This window comes from Camellia sinensis, chromosome 8 (genome assembly GCF_055761805.1).
Source record: "Camellia sinensis isolate YWXY chromosome 8, ASM5576180v1, whole genome shotgun sequence".
NCBI lineage: Eukaryota > Viridiplantae > Streptophyta > Magnoliopsida > Ericales > Theaceae > Camellia > Camellia sinensis.
The window spans coordinates 8,287,847-8,298,989 of NC_138968.1; the positions used below are offsets into that span (position 1 = coordinate 8,287,847).

Below are 11,143 nucleotides of genomic sequence, written 5' to 3' on the forward strand. Positions count from 1 at the left end.
TACATCTATGTGAAGATTTTTTTATTTTTATTTTTATTTTTATAAAGACCCAAAATATAGTTTATATCTAGTCTTCTTTTAAAGATATGGGGAAGGGGGAGTCATCAATCGATAGGGGCAGAGTGAACCTGCGACCGGTGATCAATGGTATGCATAGACGGGGAGGGTTTAACGAAGCTCCTTCACAGATGACATTGGATTATGATGTGAAGAGATGTTTTAGATGCTAAATTGTAGTACTCTCTCTTTCTCTATCTATCTCTTTCTTTTCGTAATGAAAATGATAGATTGGTGTTATATATTAACAACAATTAACATTAAAAATGATTACATATGGTGGAAGGATAGAAGGCATACTAAATGAAAGTAAAATGAGTTTGCATCAGCATGGCTTTTATTATAAAATTACTTTTAGATTTTCATTTTAATTATCAGTTTTTAGTTTGTTTTAACTTTGGGGTTACTTGTGGTTTTATTACAATTTTTTATTTATAGTTTATATCCTAAATAAGTTAGGTTATCTATAAATTAGGAAAGATATATTTTAGCTTTCCATATTATCATTTTTAGCTTATTTTTTGTTTTTCATTTTAATTATCAGTTTTTAGTTTGTTTTAACTCTTGGGTTACTTGTAGCTTTATTACAATTTTTTATTTATAGTTTTTATCTTAAATAAGTCAGATTATCTATAAACTAGGAAAGATATATTTTAGCATTCGATATCATCATTTTTTTAGTTTATTGATGTAACAATTTAGATAGTGGTTCAAAAGTTGATAATAAAAAAGGTAACAAATAAAAGTAATTCTCTCTTTAATTTTTAGTAATTAATTTTTGTAATTTGCTTGTGTCATTATTTTTGCTGCATAAAATATTCTTACACAAATTTTTAAAACAAAAAAATATATTATATATATATATGAGAAATTACAACAATCTCATCTAATGAGTAAATATTAAATATAACGATAATATTATGTGACTAATTTTATTTTTGACTTTTGATTTTTGATTTATTTTACCTAAGTGCATCTTTAATCTTTTACCAAATCCTTAATCAAATTTATAAAATAAGATCCAATCAATTTATCAAACTTATATTAATCAAGTTTTTTGAAAAGTTTCATCAAATGAAAAATAAATTGAATCTTTTATCAAACTTCAATAACTATTTTTTTATTTAAATTTAACAAAATTGTTAAACGATAAAATATTAGAGACAATTTTTTTAAAAAAATCTGAATTGAGATAATGTTTTTGAGATATATTAGGTGTATTTTTTTAGAAAAAAAAAATGATTTTTACTAGTTCTAGAAATTATTGAAAAAAAAAAAAAAAAAATGGTTGGGAGATGGTGTACGTGAGACACCGGGAAAGGTGGCAGTTGCCGTGGGGCGAAGGCAAAGTGAATTAGGTGACCCGCAACCAAACACCAGTAGCACGAAAAATTATTTGTTTTATATTTTTTATTAATTATTGTATATTATATTTTTTAATTATAATTATAAATTTCATCCTCTTTACTAATTATATTCTCCGTAAAACACCACATAATCGCACTTCAAAACAATCCATAATTATAATTACTCCAGTCCAGTAGCAGAGCAGAGGTTTTATTGCTTCACATTTCAGGAAACAAATAACCCAACCCAAAATACATACTCCATAAATAAATATTAAAAATAAATAAATAAACTCTAGTCTCTTCGGGAGCACCACCAGCGCTTCACTCTCTCTCTCGATTCTTTTACTCTACATACACATACACATACACATACACATACACGTAAAACCTAGGTAGGCGAGGCGTGAATTGATCTGGATCGATTTCCTCGGGGATGGGCGATTCGAAGTCGAACTCGAACTCAGATAGAGCAGTCGGCGAAGAAGTTTCGAGACTGATCGATTCGGCCAAGGAGTTACAGGACTCAGCTTCTTCGTTGATTTCAAGAACGACTCGCGAAGACGAAGCCCTGCGACAGCGAGCCCTCGCTCTTGATTCCGCTATTCGCACCCTCCGTTGTTCTATTTCCTCCTTAGTCCGTAATGGCAATTTGGATCCCAAAGAGGCCGACAAAGTAACAACTACTCCAAATCTCATTCTCTTTCTCTTGCTCTTGCTCTTGCTCTTGCTCTTGCTCTCTATAGAATACAAGTTTTATTTATTTATTTATTTATTTATTTATTGAGATTTTGGATGATATACTCACACTACAGTTTCCTTTCTGTTTCTCTAGTTGGAAGAAGAATTATACAGATCTAGCTACATATTGAGTGAAGGAGATGCGGCCGCTTTTATTCCCAGGAAATCTCATGGTGCCTTTCTGTGTTGTGTTTACTCATTTCATTTATCTATCTATTTTTTATTTTATTATTATTATTTTTTTTATGAATGGGGTTTTTGTTAATTGCATTCGAAAGATGTGATGATTAACTTGCTATTGATTGACGGCAGGACGGTTCTTGAGTATGTTTCTCGGTCCAATTAATGTCCGTGCCACTAGGAAGGATGTTCAATTGAAAGTGAAAGAGGAGTACAATAGCTTCAGGGTATGCTGCCCTACCTTTTCTAGCTCATTTTTTTCTTTTCTGCTTGGAAATATTAACATTATATTAAGTTATTTGGTGAATTTTGTTCCCCCGAGTGATGATTTCATTGCAACAAATGGAGCCTTGTTGATACTTTCTTTCTTTTTTAATATAATTTTTTAACGTGCCCTGTGGATGGATGATCTACAAACCATTTGGAGCGTCCATATCATTTGCTCGGGCTTTTAACTTCCAATTTTTTAAGTCACTTCTAATTTTGTTTTGGATTTTGTCAAGTATAGGTAAATGACTCCTGTTAAGTCTGGCAAGTCAGGCCATGCTCCATCAATAGTGAGTGCAGTTGATTCAAAGCTGAAATGAAACACAAAAGTATATTGGGGAATTGCTCTATCTGCTTAAGGGGCTTTGTAACCCCAAGTCAATATTTGTGTTAAGTCACATGGTGCAGAGTACATGAACGGGTTGGTTTGCTTAGGGCTCTCTGGGTTGATACTTGATGAATTGGAGGAAATGAGAATCGTTAAATGCCTGTCATTTCTGTGAATAAAGGGGGGTTGTAAAGATATTCTGATTTTGACATCGGAGGGGTTATTAGTGGCAATTGAGTGCTCCATTACAACAGTAAGCACCAATGAAGATTTTGCAAAGATTTTTTTTTTAAAATAAAAAAAAAAAAAAAATTGAAAATGCGAAGGGATCTCAACAGAACCATATGTATGGGTTATGAAATGAATTTAAATCTTTTTATGTTTCTTGGTATTTTATATCAAGGATCTAGAGAGGAAATTGGGAACCCTTTTGAGGTTAATAAAAGCGTAGGGTCTTGAAAAAAAAGTAATGTGATGTTGTAGAATTTGAAGGGAATTAAGGCTTTGTTATTAGAATCATACGATTTACGATTAGAATCGTACGATTCAATTTGATTAAGTGGGTAATCGATGTGAACAGGTTGCGTGAATCGTGAATTGTAATTTACCCTTAAATAATTTTACTTATAATTTACCCTTAAGGGGTGTCAGTGTAATTTACCCTTAATAATTTTACTCGTAGGAAAAATAAGCACACTCATTATTCTTTGGCCAACAGTGTGCTAAATGTAAATGATTTATGTTGGGGTGATTTTTTTCTGATACATATTGTTTTTACCTAAAGAAAAAGATATGCAGTTGTAAATGTTCTTCCCTTATCCCATGTCATGGAATAATGATTGAGGCTGTTAGATTTGTTTTCGTATGGGTGTTTCTGAGATATATCTTTGATGTTTCATTGGCTAATGGTGGTCAAAAGCCTCAGGCATTAGAAGAGAAATATAGTGGACCTTTTCTTCCGCCATCTGGTGGTGTTCTTGATTGAATGAACCAAGGAATGGCTGAATGGGTTTTATTAACAATGTGAGAGGTTTGTTAATTGTTATACGTGGAGGATGCTTCTGTGCTTATCTGACTCTTATTTCTATGGTGTGTATATTTTGATTCTATCTACTCTCAGTATGCAATCAAGCAATTCCTTAAACCATCTCTTAATAATGTTAAAACCTATCACCTACTTCACCCACTAAACCTAACCCACTACACCACTACCACCTCACCTACTCCACTAAACCTAACCCACTACACCACTACCACCTCCACTTTACCTACTCCATCTACCACCTACTCTTCTATATATAGGAATCATTATAACATTCAATATAACAATCAATAATACAATCAATATCTATACAATTCTCTATTTCTCTTTATACATTAAATTTTTCTACATGGTATCAGAGCAGGTTTAGAACCTAGTATTTTCGCTTCCCCGGCGGGCGGCAACCTCACCTTAGCCGCCCGCCGGACCTCAACCTATTCCGCTGTCATCTCTATCAATACATATAGCTTCCAGTTCGCCGCCACCAGAGGCGACTTCTCTACATACAAAGATCAACCACCTTCTCAACCTTTTAGTTCTACTACTGTGACCCTCTCTATGATGGTTTTGGTGTCTCTGCAATGTGGGCTGTTCTTACTATTGTTGTTGTCTTTGACTTCTCTGTGGGTGCAACACTTGGAAGGGGTGTAAATAGGGGTTTTGCAACACTGCTTGCTAGTACTCTTGGCGTTGGAGCTCATCGAATTGCTAGTTTTTCTGGAGAAATATGTGAGCCCATACTACTTGGGCTTTTTCGTCTTCATACTAGCTGCAGTAGTGACATTCATAAGATTTTTTCCAAGAATGAAAGCAAGATACGATTATGGGCTGCTGATATTTATATTAACATTCTGTTTAATATCAGTATCTGGTTATAGAGATGATGAGGTGTTAGAGATGGCCCACAGGAGGCTATCCACCATACTCATCGGTGGTGCCAGCGCTGTGATTGTGTGTGTATGCATTTGTCCATATGTGGTGCTGGTGTTGTCAAGGGCTTCCAGCCATCTATCTATCAGGCAAATAATGGTGGGGCCAATTTTGTGGCACATGGTTAGAACCTTTTCAGAGGACTACAATGATTTGAATGTTGAGCCTTCGTTTGGAGAGACCAATCTCGACTTTGAAGGCAGAGAGAGGAGCACTAAGGAAAGCACACCCATTCTTCTTTTATTTATTTAATCACACTCACCAAGTTTGTTTCACTCTCATTATCACATCCATACACACCGGTATCATGTTGTCTTCAACTTTCTTTTATTTATCATTTTAAAATACACCCTTATCATGTTGTTCCCCACCTTCTTTACTTTATATATATATATATATATATATCTCTTTTTATTATATTCTATTACTCAAACTCTCCTCCATTTGATTTTAAAATCACTTATTTTTTATTTATTTTTTCCAAATCACTTTTCCTCCTTTTTACATACCCCCACTTTATTTTTGAAACAATCACCCTGATATTTTTCATATAATCCATCTATACATATTTTTTTTATCTATTTTCTTTCTCCCTTGTTTTCTTTCATTTTATTTTTATTTTTTCAACACAACACTCCCAAAAAAAAAAAAAAAAAAAAAAACATTTTACAAACTTGTCATTTCTTCATGCCGGGGATCAACCCCGATCAGCATTTTACACCAAAACAAAACAAAAAAAAACAAAACAAAAAAAAAAAAAAAAAAAAAAAAAACACACACACACAAAACAACCACATCCACAGGCGGGATTTTGCTTCTCTACTCTGCTGCGGGTCGCTTTTTCTTGCCTCCGTCCTGGGCGGCCCTTGCCGGTGCTGCCTCTGTGTTTCCCGCACCCACTCCACTGGGCACGATCACTACTCCCTGCTCCTCCACTGCAGCATATGGCGGACCTCCAAATCGGAACATAACGGTGGCCTTCCGCTTCAGTTCCTTATTTTCCGCCTTTAGCACACTTATCTCTGCTCGCGCATCCTTATACATGCGTTGGAGCAGAGCCAGTTGGGCGTTTAACTGCTGCACCTCATTTGTCCTACTCTGCAGCCGGTGCGACAAGTTTGTGACCGCAGTCATGGTTTCCACACATGACTTCAAAGTATACTGATTCGCCTCAATATCTGATTGCGCTGCCATTCTTTGCTCCACAGACCGCATAGGAAAGGTCAACGGAGCAAACTCAGGGGCGTTTGGTTGAGGTTCAAGGGCAACCGCACCGGTTATCTCTCTTGTGGACTCGTTGAGGTCAGGAAAGAGAGTAAGCAGACCACGGGAAGAAGAGGCCATGTTCTGGGTAGCTGGACGGGAAGAAGAGGCCATGTTTTTGGGTTGCTAAGTGTTTCAGAGAAGCAGCGATTACCGATTGGTACTGTCAGACAAGGTTGGTTACAGAGTGTTTCAAGATTTGCAGCTCTTCGAGACAAGCTCTCTGAGAATGCAGAGGTTTCAACTGGTTTGTTATGCTTCCAAGCCTTAGCCTCCGCTTCGGTTTATAAAGACCCTGACGAAGAGGCCGACACGCGTTCTGTCGGTCACGTGCATCGCCGCGTGTCTGGCGCGCCTTTTGATGGCTCGCCGCTCGATGATTTCTGTCGGGCACATCTTTTGATAAAGTGGGCGCGCCTTTTGAGGGCGCGACTTTTGCGGGCTCGATATATATATCTACATGTATATCTTTTGGGCAGCCTATATACACACTCATACAGTGTCTTCTACATCGGTCCGACATGACCCTATAAACTGTCCCGACATTAATTCCGGTTAGCTCCTTTATGGGTCCGACAAGACTCTGTAAACTGTCCCGACATTGATTCCGGTTAGTTTCTACAAGGGTCCGACAAGACTCTGTAAACTGTCCCGACATTGATTCCGGTTAGTTTCTACAAGAGTCCAGCAAGACTCCGTAAACTGTCACAACAACTGTCACAACATTGTCTGCTACAACGGTCCGACATGACCCCATAAACTGTCTTCTACATCGGTCTGACACCGCCATCCAGTGTCCTCTACATGACACCACCATACAGTGTCCTCTACAACGTTATGACACCCCCATACAGTGTCCTCTACAACGTTATGACACCACCATACAGTGTCTTCTACAATGTTATGACACCACCATCCAGTGTCTTCACCAATGGTCTGACACGACCATACAGTGTCTCCTATCCTCTTTTATTTTATGTATTAATGTATTTTCTTGTTTTGTTACTCTCTCCAAACTCAAGTTGGTTAGTTCCTATCCCCCTTGAGTTTGCGGGGGGCTGTTAAAACCTATCACCTACTTCACCCACTAAACCTAACCCACTACACCACTACCACCTCACCTACTCCACTAAACCTAACCCACTACACCACTACCACCTCCACTTTACCTACTCCATCTACCACCTACTCTTCTATATATAGGAATCATTATAACATTCAATATAACAATCAATAATACAATCAATATCTATACAATTCTCTATTTCTCTTTATACATTAAATTTTTCTACAAATAATTTTCATCTTGTTATAATATAATTGTTCTCATAATTTTTTATGCCATTGTGGACAGGATAGAACTGCATTTCTGTTTCTTTTTTTCCCATCACTGCTACTTGTGTTAAGGACATGGATATGGGGCGGGTGCTTACCTGCATTGCCAGTTCAGCTTTACCAGGTACTTATGTGGACACAAGTCTTTGTATAACTCCTCTTCTTCATCTGATTTATTTTTTATTTTTGTATTTTGCTTTTGTTTTTGTTTTGAACCATACTGAGCATAGCTTTTTCAGGCCTGGTTATTATATCTCTACACAGGTTTGGCTTTGCGAGAGAACATTCTTAGAGTGAATGGAAGTGATATTCGCCCATGGTAATTGGATATGATTTTTTATGCATTTAGTTGCTCAGATGGTTATGTTCTTATCCTTCACCAGGTCAATTATTTTGATTGAGAATGTGTTTCTTTTAATTTATCATAGAGCTAGACGTTAGTAATTTTCATTTCCTGTACTGTACCTTTCAGGGAGAAAAGGGACTTAAAAATTTTACAGGCAATGAATTTATGAAATAAAATAGAGTTAGTGCCAGAAGAATCATTTTGTAACTTCCATGCGTAAAGATAGTATGATATTACGGTAAATGAATTCCATTTACTCTGTAGTCTAAGATTCACTGCGATTACAACAAGAATAGTGAGGGCAGAGTGTATGAGAAAAAATGTGGTTGTCAATAACAAAAGAATAGAGGATATGGTTCTAGATGGAGCTGTATGTTGTAAAAGAATTCATCTAGTTGACTTTAACTAGAGGGATTAAACTTTGTTGAATTGCATATTTCTGGTGGTCTCTTGTTCTCTTATATTGATACTTATGTGCTACTACATTCTAATTCCAGGAATATGTTGAATATAGTTTTAACTTATGTCATGCTCTTTTATTCAACTGGTCCCTCATTACATTAACTTAATTTGCCAAGTTGCTTCATGACTTAGATGACAATGTGAAAATGCAGTGGATTTCTTTGTGATTCTCATCTGCCCCATCCTTGATTAATAGACAACCACAGGACATCTTAATTCATGACACTTGTGTTATTGTAGGTGGATATACCATCACTACTTTGCTATGGCTATGGCACTTATCAGTCTCACTTGGGAGATAGAAAGGGAACCTGATTGTGCCCAGAAGCAGGTTACTATATTTGAATTGTATATTGAAATTTAGTTTACTTCTTTATTTATTGAGACTGTACATGTATTGTGCAGAGAGGGGTACAACTGTTCCTGAAATGGGCCATCATGCAAGGTGTTGCAATGCTTCTACAAAATAGATATCAACGGCAAAGACTCTACACACGTATTGCACTGGGCAAGGTGCAACTAGAGAAAACCTTTTTATTTTCTTCTTTTCTTCCTGTCCATGCTCTTTTTGAAGCATTGACTTCTTGCATGGTTTGCTGAAATTTAATGAGTTCTTTTGAAATAACCATGCATATCAATCTTAGCTGATGCATGTTAGTTTTTTTATAACCCACCAAAATGCCAATGGAACTTCATTTTGGTGGGCATTATCAGAAATTTTTAGGTTGCTGATGTTTTTTCTCTAAAGGTCTGGCGAGGCTCTTACCTTTTGATCCTTTTGCTGGTCATAGGCTAGGAGAATGGATGTTGTTTGGGGAGAAACTGCTGGAGTCGAAGGTCAACTGTGGCTGTTGGCACCCATTCTATTCATATTGCAGGTGATTCAACTTATACAAATGACTGTCTTGGGGATCATGGCCATGATGATTGTATTAATATATGCTTTGTGCTTCTAGTCATTTTGAATCAAACATGAAAGTGATCTGAATCAAGATTATTGAATTGACAAATATTTTTCCCACAAAAACTTACCGAACTTTTTTTCTACGGAAAGGAATTTATTTCATTAAATATCATACCCGTCGTTACAGACAAACATATACAAGTGTTTTCTTTCATTTCTTGCAGAAGTTGTAGTCATATTATTAATCTCTTTCTTGTTTTCCATCTGAGAATTTTGTAGTTTTGTGTATCCAGTTTCTTCTTTTCATAACCTTCTGTCTCTCTCTTTGTAAATTTCTTGGCCCACTTGTCGCTATGTAGTTCGTGGAACGACTAGTGTACATATCAAGATATTAGAAAGAAGAGGTATTATACTCTCCAAAAGGAAATAATCCATAAATCTTTGCATGATGATCATTAGTAGCTCAATCTTTTGCTGGAAAAAGACAATGAAGTACTTCAAAAGAAAATTACTAACGGCCTGCCATCAATGTCATTAACTATGGCTTCTCAAGGCTCAAGGCCTTGCATTTGCTCAATAGTTGTACAAGATATTTTCTTCAGTAGTAGTCCTCCGAAATACCAAATATTTTCTTCAGTATTAGGCCTTGGAAATCAATTGTTCTCTTTCATTTGTTACAAATCCAATTAAAGAATTACCCTAAAGACTGAGCCAAATCAAAGTTACCATTATTTGTGTGTACACTGATTTCAGGGTTTTGAAGCATATGTTGGAATGTTGCTACTTAAAACTGCACTGGTTGGTGTTGTTTCGGAGTGGCAGGTAAGAACTATCTTATAGTATTAAGCAGACCCGCTGGAGTTCTATTTTCATGGCTTTTATTTTTGTGACGTGCTTGAGCTTTCCAGGTTAAATTCTTAATTACATTTCAGTATATATGCTCAAGTAATTTACTGTCATGTAGCACTAAATGGATTGCCTAACTTGATTTGGCAGGTGACCACTTGTGGGATCCTTCTGATTATCATGGCAGCTGGGAATTTTGCAAACACAGTAGAAACACTTTTGGCAAAATCTCGGTTTAAAGCAAAAATGAAGAAAAGTAAAAGTAAGCCAGAACTAAATCCACAATCCCATTCTTAAGAATTTGTGAATGGAGATTCTTTTGCACACTGAGTTGAGGATATGGGATCAGGAATTAGGAAAATTTTCTTTCTCAACCCATTCTTACTTGTAACAACTTTTTCACCTTTATACTTGTAGACCATCAATGCTGTTTGTGAGCGCGACCTTTGATTGCATACAATTGAGCTGTAGGTTGGTTGTTAAAGTTTGAACTAAAAGGTCAATCATACATGCTGTGACAGTTATGCTTGATGTTTTCACACATAGCTTCGATTTTTATTTTTTATTTTTGTCATTTAGGTGATGTGTAATTTGTCTTGGATGTTGAGGTGTGTCATACTAACATTTTGGCACATAACATTATCATTTTCTATTTTAGTGTACAAATGTTCAAACAGATTATGCCATTACTCTTTTTGAGTGCTTTACGTTACTGTCTTCTGTCTCATTTTGGTTTGAAATGTGAATAAAATATATTTATATTTTATTTAGTTTCACACACTTTTTTCTTTTTTTTTTTCCAAATTCATTTCCAAATCTCCCAACCAAACATAGCATTAGGGTTACGAAATCAGTGTGAACATTACACTTTCTTTGTAGTGTTACAATTGTTTTTCGAACTTTTTATCTGTGTGAGTCTTGTGGTACTTATTCATGTACTAGAAAGTGTGGTAAACCATTGTAGCCTACACCTTCCAAAAGTTATAATTTTGGAGATTGAGCAGGAATGAAACTATTCAAGTTATACCCTTCCGTTTCACAATGGTACGAGTAGCTTAAATATGGGTGTAAAGACATCACAAAGTTTTACTTTCCT

General features: G+C 36.0%; 1 protein-coding gene across 1 annotated transcript; it reads left to right on the top strand.

The window, feature by feature from the left end:
* Positions 1-1,499: 1,499 nt before the first annotated feature.
* LOC145797489 (uncharacterized) lies at positions 1,500-10,736 on the top strand. The gene is made up of 10 exons (XM_082884665.1): positions 1,500-2,079; positions 2,239-2,317; positions 2,457-2,551; positions 7,509-7,613; positions 7,729-7,808; positions 8,538-8,628; positions 8,703-8,810; positions 9,089-9,175; positions 9,955-10,023; positions 10,198-10,736. Exons 1-10 carry the CDS (start codon positions 1,840-1,842, stop codon positions 10,342-10,344), a joined length of 1,101 nt encoding a protein of 366 aa, XP_082740791.1. The 5' UTR covers positions 1,500-1,839; the 3' UTR covers positions 10,345-10,736.
* Positions 10,737-11,143: the final 407 nt, after the last annotated feature.

Bases quoted from the DNA above. Each gene is read 5' to 3' on its own strand.
- LOC145797489 (XM_082884665.1), top strand. From the start codon at position 1,840: ATGGGCGATTCGAAGTCGAACTCGAACTCAGATAGAGCAGTCGGCGAA. The intron at 7,809-8,537 runs GTAATTGGATAT...GTGTTATTGTAG, and splicing joins GGAAGTGATATTCGCCCATG to GTGGATATACCATCACTACT. The intron at 8,811-9,088 runs GTGCAACTAGAG...TGCTGGTCATAG, and splicing joins CACGTATTGCACTGGGCAAG to GCTAGGAGAATGGATGTTGT.